This window comes from Miscanthus floridulus, chromosome 5 (genome assembly GCF_019320115.1).
Source record: "Miscanthus floridulus cultivar M001 chromosome 5, ASM1932011v1, whole genome shotgun sequence".
NCBI lineage: Eukaryota > Viridiplantae > Streptophyta > Magnoliopsida > Poales > Poaceae > Miscanthus > Miscanthus floridulus.
In genome coordinates this window covers 87,040,437-87,056,860 of record NC_089584.1, presented here as the reverse complement: position 1 = coordinate 87,056,860, position 16,424 = coordinate 87,040,437, and the positions used below count along the sequence as shown (strand labels likewise).

General features: G+C 46.2%; 1 protein-coding gene and 1 long non-coding RNA gene across 2 annotated transcripts; one reads left to right on the top strand and one right to left on the bottom strand.

Annotated features, from left to right (window-relative positions):
• Positions 1–5,150: 5,150 nt before the first annotated feature.
• Positions 5,151–8,900, bottom strand: LOC136452523 (uncharacterized). The gene is made up of 4 exons (XR_010758841.1): positions 8,473–8,900; positions 6,693–6,897; positions 6,386–6,453; positions 5,151–5,292 (listed from the first exon to the last, which is right to left on the bottom strand). It is a non-coding gene; the product is annotated as an uncharacterized lncRNA (long non-coding RNA).
• A 3,721-nt stretch (positions 8,901–12,621) lies between these two features.
• On the top strand, positions 12,622–13,916 carry LOC136452522 (uncharacterized). The gene has a single exon (XM_066453132.1). It carries the CDS (start codon positions 12,635–12,637, stop codon positions 13,811–13,813), a length of 1,179 nt encoding a protein of 392 aa, XP_066309229.1. The 5' UTR covers positions 12,622–12,634; the 3' UTR covers positions 13,814–13,916.
• The last annotated feature ends 2,508 nt before the right edge of the window (positions 13,917–16,424 follow it).

Here is a 16,424-nt window from a genome sequence, read left to right as displayed (position 1 = left end):
TGCTAATAATCTTGTCAGCTAACCAATATTCCCAAGGAATAATTAATATCTTTCTGAATCAAAGAGAAGGTAGGCACTATGCCACGTAGATTACAGTGGAGGAAACACTGTAGAATGACGGTATAGTGCCCCAATATTATATATTTAAACCTCATCCCAAAATAGATGCAAAATGACGGAAACATACACCACACTGCAACTATATACATTAAAATATGGGCACAATGACATGAACTCGTATCCTGAGAATTTGGGTGGCGCTTTACTCACCAGTCGATGCTCTTCTTAACGCCCTCGAAAATGTCGGCACTGCCCTTAGCCTCCTACTCCCATTAGTGGTAGCATGCAGGTTCAGAGCGGCTGCAAGACTGACAACAGGTAGGTTTGTAAAGCAATGGATTCAAATTCGAAAATATCTTAACAAAGACAAACACTCACTGTATCAAGAATTACATAAGCAAATTGACTTACAATCACAAACACTCAATATGAAAGAAAGACAAACTCGGAATTTTGCGATCTTTAACAAACACCCAACTGGTCTAACAAAACAGACATTCAGTACCCATGTCTTATCTCAAGTACTGTAACACCTTTGGTGTTACGATCTCGTTTAACACCGAATTTAGGTCTAAGTAAAAATTTTTGAAACGAGTTTCTCGGATTTTTTTTATTTAAAACGTACTTAATGCGATAAGCGAATCCTACGTGACTTAGTTTCGTGGACTCAAATAAACGCTTAAGTTAAATTACTTAGCGTGTAAAGATATTTAGGAATATTGAACGACGATACTAGCGAACGGTTTGTTTTATTAAATTAAGTAGGAAAAGTAACTTTTATAAATAAAATAAAATTCATTAATAAATAGAACGACATATATATATAGCCTTGGTCTAGTGACATGTTGACGTATAGACTCGTTTTAGTCTCTCCAATAATTTGATAACATATCCGCGACAGCTGTCCGTCCGACCGCTTCATAAATTAAGTGATGGTGTGAAAGCACGAACTGACGAGAGAGAGCGCAGCAGCTTCATTTATTTTCCTGGCGTGCAGCGTACTCACCTGGCATTGCAACTATGCGCCGTCTCATCTCTCGTCGTGGCGCGGCAGTACAAAGTCTCCTCACCCATCCACATCCTGGACAAGTCCATCGCGTAGGGGCGTCTAAAAAATGAGCATGTGGTTCTGCTCCCTGCCCATGCTGCATCCTCTCATGTCCCTATGCGCACGCTGGCGCGCCACTGCTGGCCATGCTACGCCGAGTAGCCACTGCCTCTGTTGTCCCCTCAAACTATTGATCTGGTTGGGACGCCGCTGTCTGCCTCTTCGTGTACAAGCTCCCCTTTTTCTCTCTTCTAGAGCTCAGCTCCAAAGCACCGCAGCGCCCATCGTGGCCTCACGCTGCATCTTTTCCCCACACCGCCGCTTTTCTCTCTCTCACCGAGGCCAGCACGTGGCTCCACCTTGCATCCTCTCCTCCTCATGCAGCGTCGGTGCCCCGCTCTGGCTCGTCTTCCCCGCTCTTTCTCTGCTTGCCTCTATTGCTTCCTCTCCCGTGCCACGCCCACGCACGCGAGCTACCGGCATCGGCCCGACCGCAAGCACCGCCGCTGTCCACGCTGTCCGTGGCCCAGCCTACTCTGGATCGCTGCCCTCCCATGCGTTGCCTCGTCGTCGAGCTCCATCACTTGCTCCTTCGCCCTCCGCTCTGTTGTCGTGCCACGCCACCGCCCAGCCAGCGTAGCTGCGCGCCAAGGTTGTCGTGCCGCGTCCCCATTTCTGCCCAAGGCCGAGACCGCCGGCGCCGATGTGGACTAGGCCGCCCTCCCACCATCGTCGCGCATGTCGTGGCCACTTTTGCTGCCACCGCGTGAGCGCGAGCGCGCTAGGCCCGCCATAGCCACCCTTTTCCCACCGCGTGCAAGCGCATGCGCCAGGCTGCTACGCCCTCGGCCCCGTCCTAGGCTGCAGTCGCAGCGCCGCTCCTCCCGTGCCTATGCGTCGGTGCACTTGCTGCTCCTCAGCGCCTCCCACCCACAGCAGCGCCGCCACCCCTTCCACGGTCTGCTCCGGGCCGCTTCCCTCCCATGCGTCTGTGCCCGCAGCGCGGCCCTACTGCTCCATGGATCCCCCTCCTTTTCCGCCGCGGCCATGCGTGGCCGCCGTGCCCACCTCGACCCGTGCTAGAGCCGACCGTCCCTTCGTCGCCATGGCACACCTCCCCGTGCCGCCACCTGGGCAGGCAGATTGAGTCCTCTGCTTCATGCTCTGTTTTGAGAAGGTGAGAAGGTGAGGAAGCACAAATAGGATTCTTTACCGGGTTCATTTAAAAAAAGCTAGACTCAAAGGTTTATAAATAAGGGCGTAGTTTATTTTAGAGAAACTGAGGGGCCTCATCGTAAAAAGTACCATCACCGACAGACCCTGGCCGCGTGGGCCGCTCTCATCCATGCATGGGTCGGCCTGCTCACCGCCGCGCCTAGGTCGCTCCCGTCCGTGCTGTGGTGGGCCGCGCGCGCCGTGCGCTCTGTCCCCGCGCCTAGGCCACTGCCTGCCCGCTGGGTCGACCCATGCCGTGTTCGGCTGGGCCGCACGTCCCTCTTGGCCGTCCACGCCGTTCCACACCACTGGGCCACGTTTGGCCAGCGGGCGGCGCGCGTTTGCATGCTGAGTCAAGCCGCCGGCTCTTTTCGATTTGTAGGGCGTTTTCTGATTTAGCTTACAAGGAAAATTGTAGAGTCAGAATAAAATTGTGTAGGTGTCCTAAAATGGTGAAACCAATTTTGTTAGTCTCATAAAATCATGATCTACCTATTAGTATATTTTGTTCACATAGTTTGATCAAACTCTTGGAGGCTATATAATTAATTTAGGGTACTTAATATTGTAAAAAGATAACTTGTACGAATTGTTGTGATAAATTGGTAATAGTGTTGGATCTGAAAATTCTACAGTAGGCTCCTAGCAATATTAGGTGCTCACTGTAATTTTTGTAGCTCCAGAATGATTAGTTTACTAGATTAATAATGATGTCCAATTTCGAATAAAGATTAAATCGATAGAATGAAATAAAGAATCAACTTGGGTTTGTATAACTAAAACATTGGTTGGGAAGTAACGTCTTATTCGACAACAAGGATACGTAGACCAGTGTTAGAGCTATCTCGTTAGCTTATGAGGCGTAATCAGATTTCTAAGCATTTTGGTTGTCATTGGTTATTTACATCTATGCATTTGCATCAATGCATATCATATAGGTACGATGATGGATCAATGGATCAATTGAAGGATGATTGGGAATCCGAAGATGGTGTAATGGTATTCTCTCCAGGAGATGATGCGATGGGCTTTCTATTTAGATGATGTGGATGATATGAAGATGCAAATACTAACTTTTGGTTATATTTTACCTAAGCAAGTCCCGGTGCATAACCCCTACTTTTCAGCAGTTTAAATTATATTTGTGTATTAAGTTTTAAGGAGTTGAATGAAAACCCACTTGTATATATATCTTTATCCTATGAGTCTTACTAGTATGATAGGATCGTGTAGAATACAATGCTACATGACTCCGATAGAAGTCGAGTGATGGCTGTCACTTGCGAGAGATAGAAAATATATTATTAGATTATTATCACTTAGAAAATATAAATAGTGGAAAGAAAAATGGTGACCGAGTAGGGATATGGTTTGGGTATTGGTGGGTGTAAGAGGCTGTGTCGCCGTGGACGCGAGACATAGCTTAGTTACACTGCTTTCCCTGTCTGTGTTGGTTAAGGACCGATCGTTGCCTAAGGCATCATGAACAAGTCACAGATTTATTATCCCGAGCACATACTTGTGTATGGATGCTTGGAAGACTTGTTGCTCTCTTGTCGTGGGTTTCGGCTCTTTCCGGACCGACTGTCAGGGTTTGTTTTTTGTGGAGGAGGTCCTTGCACCGCACTGAGTCTAGGACTCAGGGACGGGAGCTTGGAGTCCCAGTTTGGATGGGGATAGGACCCCAGGACAGGAGGGTGATGGGTTGGTCCTGCTTGTGCCCGGGGTACAAGCGGGGCATGTGTTTTCGGGGTACCCAGCTGGGGGCATTGATTCGCGAATCACCGAGCGATCCGATACAACTTGTTTCGTGTCTAGCACCATTGTAAGAACTGAAGATGAAAGATAGAAGATGGAAAAAAGAAATCTAATTGCTTACCACCTGCTTGAAAGTAGCACAGGTGCTTACATAGAATGGTTAGTTAATGAACCAATGTGGCTGTTAATAAAAATCGACTATAAGGACACACTTTTAGTAATGCTTCCTATAGATGCAATAAACCCACAAGCCAGATAGCCTTGTATATTCTTGAAGTCTTTTCTTTCCTCCTGCCGGATAAGTCTTGCTGAGTATAATTGAGTACTCTGAGTTTTATTTCCCCTGTTGCAGGTGACAGCTGGATGCTAGAGCTGATCCTTGTGTGAGGATACCTCCTGGTGAGCTCAGCGAGGATTCCTTTACGTTGCGATCATAGTTGTTATTTATAACTTTCACCAAATGCTTTTATAAAGGAAAGTTTCATAATCTGTTGTCGTAGTTTATATGTTAATACTTCATCATGTCATGATTAGATATTTATTTCCGCTGCAATTCTGATCACATGTTTATATTCTGTTGTTCAATTAAATTATTCATAACTCTGATAATGTGATTTTATTCCGTTGTTATAACAATAAATATTATACTCTGATGTTGCATTAAAGTGATGTAAGAAATGGTTAAGAATGATGTAAGCTTTATTATCTCATTTGTGATCCTAATGGCAAAAATGTGGATTTTCGGGTTCTCCCCTGGGGTGTGCCCGACGGAACCGAGTAATTTGATGTTCTCCCCTGAGCGCTTAGTGTCTAATAGAAGATGAGCACTCCTAGGAGGCATTAGATTAGGCGGTTGTGCCACAGGTACTTAGCTAACATTAACACACAGAGCTAGATTCAGTAAAACAAAGGGCAGCACACTTTTTGCATCGCAAATAATATGACAATGGGCCAGACACCATGAGAAGTATATAAAGACGAAAATTCTTGCCACAGTCATAGGAAATGTAAGTGGTTTACATTGCTACAAGGAGAGCTGGTAAACTGGGGTGTCTTGGGCAGGTGCACTTGCTCTTTTGCAATCCAACAGCTTACCTGAGGAAACTTTGTAGAGCCTACAATGCAAGATGCAAAATTGAGAACCTCGTCTAGCCCCTCCCTCTTTCTTTCAGCATCAATCAAAGGAGGGATTTTTCTTTGACTTGCCTGCACTGGATTGTTCCATAAACACATGTTAGTCTCAGTAGCAGTGTAGAAAGGAGAAAACTATACATTAAAAGGCTTATGTGTGGCATTAATGCAACAGAAGTTGTAGGATGACAACATTAACAATATAAAAATAACTTTCCTATTTAGAGCCATATCTCTGATTTATAAGCTATTTGCAATCACTGCAGAAAGAGCGGAACTATATTTTGTTATTTCTCACCATTCTCCCGTACTGATTTGTTATTTCTCCATGCAAGCTCCTGCTCTCAATAGATAAAATACACTTATATTTACCGAGGTCCTCACCAATAATTACGACAGAAGCAATTGAATTGAAAAACTAAAGGCTAAGTAAAATAATCAGAAATTCATTATCTGAAAGCTGAATTAGTGGCATGAGCTAAAATAATGTTATTACCATCGCTATGAAGTAAAAATCTATAACTTTCATTTCGAAGGGTTTTTAGGCACTCCAAATGACAATTTGGTACTGCTGTGAATCTACTCTGCATCATCAGGAAGGCTCAAGAGATCTAGGTAAGCTACCTAATTAGTAGTTATTAGCAAGAAAAAGCATTGAATTTAGTAGTTAGTCTACTTATTAGCTGATCCACCAATTTAGTTTGAAAGATCTCATCAGTACTCTCTCTTTCTCTGCTTTTATATTTTCTGGTGATTCATATGATTTGGTGATTGGTGGAGATTTTTTAGAAGGAAAAAGGAGCCCACACAAGGTGATAACTGTGGGTTGTCGCTCCTGTTCTACCCTCTGGGTGGAAACGGAAAGCAGACATGATTTGGCGCACACACCATACGAGGTTTTCGAGGTATAAATAATGATATCGCAAGACGTGGAGGATTGGTATCCATTCTTAGAAAGTCCACTACTCCAGACCAAATTAAACCTACAGGTCAGACATCATATCCACTAAAAATGTCATGGTTCTGCGTATATTATATTGAATGTCCAATCAGGGATTCTATAAGATTTTATACATTACTATCTAATGAGTAATGGATCAGGCAGCATAGTCATGCATAAGGAAACATGGACAATTAAATTTTCTGCAAAGATCATGAATAAAATTGTTGTACCGTGTATTGATTCTGAGATAGACGAAAACAACAGATCCCACCGCCATCAGGTGCAGGTAGGGCAAAACCTACAAGTTCAGAGTACATACAAAAGTTTCAGTCAATTCATTAAAAATCTACTGCTTTGACCTTCTACATGAGTTACACAAAACTGCATCAAGTAGATTTTTCTCTTGTATACGACTGCTGTTTTTGATTTCCGGCACCTATAGATATTTCCCCTTCCAAAAAACAAAGATCTGCTTCTGAAATCGTTGAGCTAATGGTTGCAGACAAATTCATGACGTTTTGGTACAGAAGTATTTACCTTGTTATGAAGGACCCATCTAAACAATGTTTTGTAAAGCAGGCCTGAATGATATCAATTTATCTTGTTTCTGCTAGGTTACCACAAAAGGATACTTGGAAATAAACATCAACCGAATGCCAGCTATTTCAATCTTCCTCGATCCTCGTGGAAAAACACTCAATCATTACACTCTGAACAGAACTTATCAAAGAAGGATAGAGACCTGCAAATTGTCAAAAGAAATAAGTTTCTTTACAAAGAATTGATCTTTTCAAATTGATTGGACAGTTGCAGGAGGGAAGTTCCACAGAAACATAATGGAAAAGATTGATAAGTTTTCTACAGAAAATAAACAGATCAGGAGCTTAGAACCGGTCAATTAACGAGTTCCCTTTTCATAAATAAAATGGATGAGTTCAAGCAAAACTGTTAAATTATCGTGCCTGTGGTATCAGTTTTCTGCAAGCGATAGGAATAAGACATGAACTGACAGTTCACAGATCAAGCCTTGTAATTGGTAAAACAAATCTATGGAGTCCTTTCAGACATCCCAACGAATCTCTTATTCTCTGGTTAACAAAAGGGAGTGTTAGAAATTAGAATATATTTAGCCATCAGCCAGTGATGCTGGCAGTTAGCCAGTTAGTGAACATTTGATGGACCCTTAACCTATACCAATTGTTCATTGAAGGAAGGCAAAGATTTGGAAATGATGTTGACAGAGAAACACTCATTGTGGCTTTCTGGTCCATCTGTGTCATGTAGCAAAAATTTCTATGGATGTGTCCTTTCTCTGGCAAGATGGAAGAGAGAATTAAAAGTTGAATTTGTTCAGGTTTACTTAGTGCAAAACCTTCATATGTGCATTTCCTTAGTAATTGACTTAGTAGCTCCTCTTGATGTTTCTTTCCTTTTCCCTTTTAATGGGCCTCCAGCCCATGAAACTCCCTTGTACATATTTTGTTTTCTTTTATTAAATAGGAAAAAAATCTCCTGTGGGTAACTGACACCACAGTTCAGGTCAAAAGTATTTTCATCCCCTTAATAGCCCCAGCCAAACAATTGCAAAGCATTTAACCCCTTTTATATTCACAGCAATTAGAAAACGCTCTTATATCTTTTACATTGTACACTATGTAGAGAAAACAGGATACAGAAGCAAGACTACTCCTGATCTTTGAGGAGAGTGCACTGAAATTAAATTAAATATATTCATATTGTCCAGTAGACATCAAAGAGCGTAGGATTACACCTTTTCAGTAGACACAGTAGCTCGGATGAACAGTACTCTCCACGCTCAGCATAACATACAATTAAAAGGATCCTACATCAAGTACAATAAAAATCTAATATGGAAGGCACACTCAAAATAAGTGCAAACTTTTCACTTGGATACTAATCCAAGACAAGATCCTCACTGCAGACAATTAAAACTTGCGAGGCTGGCCTCAACAGGACACGCGTGTTGCCACCTATGCCTACTCTGCCCCTTTGCACAAGGGGTTTGACTACAAGTTGCAACTTGGGAACATTGCAATGTGGTGCCAGGCGTACCCCCAGCGCAAAGCGCATCCTGGGCTAGGAACATTCAGTGCAAAGCACACAGAACTGCAGACGCAGATCCACTAAAGGACATGGGTGTGCACATGTACGCATAATAATCTTTGAAAGGGGTCGAAGTTAGCAGGCATAATACATGTACACAAATGTAATTAGATCAGATCCGAAAACAAACAACCAATCAGCTTAATTTAGGGTTGGATTTTCGGTTTCACATAGCAGGAAGAGGTTGGCACACCTGGTGGCAGTAGCGAGCGAGGGTGTAGGAGGCGTTGAAGAAGCTAGGGTTCGCCGCGATGTAGTCCTCGGCGCAGTTGAAGAGCGCGAGGGCGAGCTGTCCGTTGCTGCTCGACGGGATGCGGCCGCTCCTCGCCGGCCGTTCCTGAAGCTTCCGCCGAGCGGGCGGAGGCTTGAGGCTGAGGGGCCCTAGGGTTCCGGACGAGGCCCAAGGCTTCGCTGGTGGCAGGGCAGGGGCAGGGGCAGGGGTAGGCGCGGGTGGTGGCGTTTGCGCAGGGTGGGCGCGGGCGGCGGCGACGACCACTCCTGGAGCTCCCGTCGAGCGGGCCCTAGGGTTCCGGCCGAGGCCCGAGGCTTCGCTGGTGGCAGGGCAGAGGCAGGGCAGGGCGGGCGTGGGCGGCGGTGGCAGCGACGCGACGAGATGCGGCGAACGAGGGGGGCGAGGGAGATCGGGCAGTTTTCGTATTATATATCATCTGGGCCCAGGATTTCGCATGTGTACAGGCAGACGGACGAACCAAGGCGATTGTCGCACCAAAACGGTGTCCATCTTTTAGTCTTTTTAGTTGTGAGAGATCTAAATACGTATTTCTAGTAGAAAAGAAAGGTGGACATTTGCACATTTGGGCAAATAAATACGGTGACAACGCCGACATGACATATCTCAATACAATCTACAACTTTTTAATTAAATTAAAAAGTTTTTGATCTGAAACTGTTTAAAGTTCCAAATATGTGTTTAAATTTATAGATTTTGAAATTCTAATTTGGAATTTCTAAACGACCTTAAACGTTCACATAGTTAATACCAAGTTGTACTGTTGACCTGATCTACAAGTTTGACGTTGATAAGTTCTTAATTTGAAGTTGTTTAGTACCAATACCAAAGTTGTACTACTTTACAAGATTTAAAACTTTATAGTTGAATTTTTTTCCATTTTAGTTCATTTAGTTGCCAAAATGTTCAATAGAAAATTATGATTTACTTATAAAAAAAGATAGAATCCTATATATTCTATCAACACTTCAAATTGTGATTTGTTAGAATTCATGAAATGTCATCAGATATATTTTTTTCTTTTGAGATTTGAGAAAAAAGAAATCTAGGATTTCAAATGGTTTTCTAAAAATGTAGTTGTTTAGAATCTTGTTTTTACGCCATCCATGATTCCATGAAAATTTGAAGACCACCTAATTTTCTCTTGCTGAGTACACTTTTGAATTTAAATGGAAAATCAAGTATGAAGGATCTATGTATTATCTGAAACTCAAGATAATAATAAGTTGTCTCTCTATTGGGTTTTTTTAGTGGAGTCTCTCTATTGGGTATGTATAAACAAGAGAGAGATGCGCCAATGGGCTTTGTTAATGGACTCTAATTATGTGGGCCACATGGGCCAAGTAAGATATTCACAATTACACGCTACACAACTTTAGCAGAAAACGGTCTTGAAGTCCTAGCTTTTATTATTTACAGGTTGAGAAAATGAGAGATAATTTCCTTTTATGAAAAATGGGATGTAAACTTATGCTTGAGAGGTTTTGTTTGTATCTAGAATTGTAGATAGAAACAAATAGTTCATACTTGTGGCGACTGATGAATAACTTTCTAAACGAATCCAGCACTCCAGTTGGGAATGGGCAGTAATTGCTCCTGCGAATTTCAAATTATCAACCTTTTGGATTCAGTGAACGGTTAATAGCATGGTGAACGGTTAAATGCTCCAGTTCATCTCAAAGGGGGTTAAATGCATGGTGAACGGTAGCACTCCAGGGGGTTAAATGCTCCAGTTAATAGCATGGTGAACGGTTAATAAGCGTGACCTACTGGCCCTTTACTTTTTTCTTCCTATTTGTGATCAAAACATTTCCGCTCTCCTGATTCAGTGATAAATACCCCCTGCTCTTCTTGGTTCATATTGGAAAAGAATATCTCTGTTAGTGACAAATATGTTCTTCAGTGATCTGTCGAAAGGAGATGCATTTCTTTGTTCCATTTTCTTCATACTTCCAAACATAGTTTTAGGCTTTTAGCAGATGGTGGTGACCACTGATAGCTTATCAATAATGCAATCTATTTTCTGACGGGATCTTGGTTTTTGAAGGTCATTGCACTACCGGCCTTTTGAATCTGTCCTGGGACAGCTGTGACCAGTTTGCGATTCCCGTTTGTGCCGCCATCAACCTTTTGGAACCTGTTGTCAAAAAAAAAAAAAAAAAAACTTTTGGAACCTATTGATTTAGGGGGTTACTCTTGCTCATTTTTCTTAGCTAGATAGCACTAGCTTGCTGTGCCTGGCTACATCTCGCGGTTTTGACTCATCGTCGCCAGCACCTTACCTAAAGCAATAAGCCTTAACCCCATCATCCATGACTCAAATCTCATCACGGTTGTGGTAGCTGATGTATAAATAATAATAAATAAAGGATGTTTGTAATGATCAGGTGCTTGGATGCAGACACGCAGCAGGACTATCTCTACAGCTGGAAACCCTTCAAATCAGGGGATTGTATTAGCGGCGCCGACGTTTGATTCTTCAGGACCAGAGTTTTGTTTGCGCTCATTAATTGCGGTAAGCATCGCCTTGCTATTGCGAGATCACGTGTGTCTATACGTGTAGTAGTACCTGTAAATCGCGTAGCCTCCTGCATTCATTTCATGCTCTCGAACGGTTGATCGTACGTACGTTCCTGTGGCGTGACATAATGGCATTTACAGACCCAGCAACAGCAAGCCATCCATTTCAGGCGTGAGACTGGAATCAGCGCAGATATCAGAGGAGTCTCTACGCTGAGAGGCCTGGTACTATGGCTGTGATTAGTTTCAGGAAGTTGTAATTTGAGGGTTACTGTAGCACTTTTGTTTTTATTTGACAATTAGTGTTTAAATATGGACTAATTAGGTTTAAAACATTCGTCTCGTAATTTTCCACCAAACTGTGCAATTAGTTTTTTTTTTCGTTTACATTTAATGCTCCATATACGGATCGTAAACATTCGATGTGACAGGTACTGTAGCACTTTTTGGAATTTTGGATCCAACTAAACACGCGCTACATGGTGCAGGGCAGGGTGTAAGAATCCGAGGAGTCTGTCTCGACGCTGAGAACCCAACACAGGGCAGCAGGCGCGCGTGCTCGTGTCGCGTCCAACTCCAAGGACGGTTCGTTGAATCCTTCCTCTCCCGGCCCGGACGTATCCGTTTGGAGGCTCGTCGGTCAGCAGCCTCTGCTGGGCTCAACTGGCAGGCGGCGGCAGGGACCCGTCTGGACCGTTAGACGACACGGGCTCCCTTGCGTGACCACTGAGCCACTGGCCGCCATAGCACGTCGATATGCTTCTGGTTTCCATTCCACGTCCGCGGTGCGTGCATGAACGAAGATCGCCCGGATCGGCGTCACATGAAACTGACTGTGGCTGACGATAAGATACAGCATATGTCGATTGGCATGGCATATACGTACGTACGTACGTCTGATGCCATGCGAAAGTACTAGCATTTTAGGGCGCCATGCCACCCGCATGGCTGCATTTGTAGCACTCAGCAGAAGGTGAGTGCCGTGCACGGTGTTGGTGCCTTGGTGGCACATCAATCAGGGAGAGAATGACCCGTGCCGCGTGCTCTTGAAAGAGTCACGAGAGATGCCCAAAAATGGCATGGCAGGGATGCAAATGACGGCGGTGGCTAGAGGCAGCTCAGAGGCACGACGAACCTGCGCGCTCATTTCTTCCACTGCCGCTGCCATGACCACGACGACCGCCCGGCGCAAGAGCAGAGTGGTCAACGGGGCCACCACCCCCGCCGACACGGCACGTCACAGCAGGCCAGCTCCACGAGATTGCGAGATGTGCACAGCCTGTTGAGTTTGCAACTTGCTTTGGGCTCACAAGTATTCTACCTTCCACGACCATGTATTTTTAAGCCCGTGCACACCGTCCCCTACGTACGTACCCTAGCATACAACACGTGGCTAACAAATCTCGGCAGATTCTTCTTCTACTCACTTCACAGTTCACACCCTGCTTATTAAGCTGCGAGGTGAGTCAGTGTGAGGTACGCCACACCAAAACCAAAGACAAAACACACGTCTCTGGTCTCCACTTCATTCACATCAATCCACCATTCCTCCCACCAAAGCCCCAGCCGTAGCACACTAGCTACAATGCACACGCCCTTCATGGACAAGAGCCCCCACCGCCGGGACAGCGCCGGCGGCCGGCTGAAGCAGCGGCTGGCGCAGATCCTCACGCGCTCCACCTGCACCACCAACGCCACGTCCGCCACTGCCGCCGCCGGCTCGGGCGGCGGCACGGCCTTCGTCAGCTTCGCCAAGACCAACACCGACTCCTCCCACCCGCGGGAGCCGGAAGCCCCGTACTTCTGCACGCCCTGCACCTACGAGCGGCCCAAGGCCGTCGACGGCGGCACCCGCCCGCGCCGCCGCCGCAGCCGCAGCGCGTCGCTCATACACATCTCCGTGGACTGCACGGGCGGCGCCGGGGCCGTCTCCGGCCACTCCGACGCGCCGCTTCTGCAGCACCTGTTGTCGGTGCCGGCGAGGGACGTCGTCAAGAAGCAAAGCAAGGGCGGCAGGGGCAGGAGCAAGCCGGCGGGGCGGTCTCCGTCGGCGTCGAGGCGGCACTGCTCGTCAACGTCCTCCTACTGGGGCCGCGCGCGGCGGCCCAGCAGCACGCACACGCCGTACAGCTGGTCCTCGTCGTCGTCCTCCACCGCGACGGACGACGAGCTCGCGCCGTTCAGCGGCAGCGGCGGCTGCAGCGACGAGGAGGGCGGCGATGAGGCCGAGACGAGGACGCTCTTCTCGTCCGACTCCACGTCCGAGTTCTACCACACCATCAACAACGGCGGCGGCGGCGGCAACACCAGGACCAGGAGGAGTCACAGGAACACGACGAGTCGCAGTCGCCGCCGCGCGCCACGGCGTGCGCTGTCGAGAACCAGCGACCCGCCGGCACCGCCCGACGCTTTCCGGCCGCTGGTGGTGTCCGTGGAGACGAAGAAGCAGCACAGGGAATGCAACAACGAGAGGAACAAGGAAGAGAAGGGTCTCAACGTCGGGAAGCTGATGATGACGGGCGCGGCGGCCGCGGAGGAGACGACCGCCGGCGGCGCGGGCATGGCAGTTGTGAAGCGTTCGAGCAACCCGTACTTGGACTTCCGTAGTTCGATGGTGGAGATGGTGGTGGAGCGGCGCATCGGCAGCGTGGCGAAGATGGAAGAGCTCCTGGGGTCCTACCTCTCGCTCAACTCGCCGCGCCACCACCCGGCCATCCTTGCTGCCTTCGAGGACGTCTGGGAGGCCGTCTTCGGCGAGGAGTGAGAGCGAGAGCGGCAGCGACTCAAAAGTGTGATCATTCAGAGTACTGTTTGAAAAGCTACGTAAGTACATGCCAATGCATAAATTGGCATGATTTTGCCACCGAGATGCTGTGGTGCTCATTTATGTAACGAGTTTGATATACATGGTGATAATTGAGCGCCTGAGTCGCAGAGTTTAAATGAACAAAATTGCCCTAAGTTGAACAGAGCGTAATTTGTGTTTTGAACAAAGTTTAACCCTCATATCAACAAAGCTTAAGTTCGATTCAAAATTGCTCCGACGGAACTTTGGTTTTCTTTTATCTCTTTAAAAATAAAGTTGATTTGTTTTCAAATGACTTTCGACTTCGGCTTGACTCGTTAGGTTCGTCTCGTCAAGGTCGGTTTGAAGTTGGATCTCAAACAATAATTTAGGAGACTATGATAAATAAAATTATGTAAATTTCTATTACGCTGTTCGGCTTATGGTTTTTGCGGCTGATAAGCCGGCTGCTGCTGTTTTGTTATGAGAGAAAAACATTGTACTATGACTGATAAGTCAGGCTGATAAGTTCAAATTAAACTTATGGAGGGATCTTTTGCAACAATACCACTAAGAGGAAGTACAACTCCTAACCCAAATCAATAGTTTTACTGAGCTCTATTGCAAGTACCACCTGCATCATGCACGCGCAACCAATTTCAGCTTTTCTTTCTGACGTAGTAGAGCCATTGGAGGCTAAGTTATGTATGTTTGAGTGCGAGAATTAAGTTTTGTTCAAGTGCTAGAATTAAACTTCTTTTTTTGCATCCTTGGAATTGAATTCATTTTAATAATCAAAATGTAGACATATATTAATTAAGCTAATATGGTTGTATATGGATTATATTTGTATATTATTGTTGTCTATACGAGAGAAATATACTTATATGTTGTATTTCTATCATAGGGGAGTGAGTTGAAACGTGTGTTATAAGCTGCAAAGTAGAAACATAGAATGATGATCTATAAAATTAATTTCCATCTCCCACCATATGATTTTGAGATAGGCTTATATACGAGCTTTGGAAAGTGATAGAATGTTAAATTTCAAGCCAAATAGTCTAATTTATTAAGTAGATTTCAATTTCTGTGGCTAAAAGGATTCAAACGGCCCCTCAAGAGAACAGAAAGGAAACGTGTCACCTGAGTTTGAGCTTGGACAGACAGGGTGCTCAAGAGGAGAGTCTGCCAACGCTGGACAGATTGGGCTGACGGGGTTGAGCTTTTCATGGTTGCTGCCTTCCTGGACTTAAATTTGGGCCAAAGTTAGCATGTAGACCCAACGGAAAAAGATAGTCGCAGGCGAAGAAAACACTATATACACTCTAAAATGAGATGAACTAGAGCCACTTAAAAACTATGACCGACTTGCACCATCTCTACCATAGAGAAAAAGCATACACCCTGTTCGCTTGTTTGTTTCAGCCAGCCCAAACCAGCCAGCCAACAGTGTTTTTCTCTCACAATAAACCAGCACCAGCCAGCTCAAACCAGCCCAAAAATCAACCAGCGAACAAGTCGATAGACTGGTTTCGGTTCCATCGAAATAGAGTCCTCGTCATCATCACACTGTACAAATCAACAGGAGCAACATGCCAAGACCCACAAGGAGCTTACCGGACTAGATTAGCTTTTACTCCTACTAGGTTTTAGAGACGAGAAAAGAATCCGTATAGGATTACACGATGACGTCAGAGCTAGCGCACATACGTTAGGCTCCATGGAAGTGATTGGTTTCTCTGGTCGGCTGGTCCTACCAATCGACGAACTTCTCCTCCGTGTTTGTCAGGTGGACCTATGACTCTATGAGGTAACTAACGTGCACGAGGGACCGGCGCGGCAGCCTAACGGATAACGGTGGAACTTGCTCCTAACCCTGCACCTTGAACCCTGCATGACGAGATCCGCTAGCTACTAGCTAGTCGCGCGCGCACAAAGGCGCCGGCGCGCTTGTCCGCCCGCGGCGAGCAGGGCACTCAGATAATCAGATGCCGACCCGGAATGCTCCCTGCGCCCGGCGCCCACGAACGGCCGCGATGAGAGGCACCGCTCTGCGACTGCGAGGCGCCCAACGCCCCGCGGCGCGCATCTCGTAGTCGCGCATGTGCTACGGGGCGAGGCCGGGCTACGGCGCCGCGGCTTGCGCTGCGCGTCTGCAGTTTGCTGCCTGGCTGACGTCGGCGCTTATCGTTTTCCGATTGTTTCCAGCATGGGCATCGCAACATGTTGCTAGTGGTACCGATCGGAGTTCACTTAGTCCTATGGTCCGGTTGCTCAGCTCTACATTGGCAGTTTTGGAGTGCTGTGCTTTGCTGGATTAGTTCTCCACTCTTCGCCATCGGGGCCCGGGCTCGAGCTCACAGGTGTTGCCAGTTCACTACTTGTGGATACAGAATTACACGGACCGAGCGAGTCGCGATTTGCTCCTCCCTCCTCTGACACTCCTGTTGGAGAGGGAAGCTAGCACTTCAGAATGCGGCATTGCGGGCCGTCTTTATCAGAAATCCAGAACTGTTGGGTTGGGCCCTTTGCCCCTACAGGTGGCCCATTATCGTTCAAGAGCGATTGGGCCTGTTAACTTTATATATTC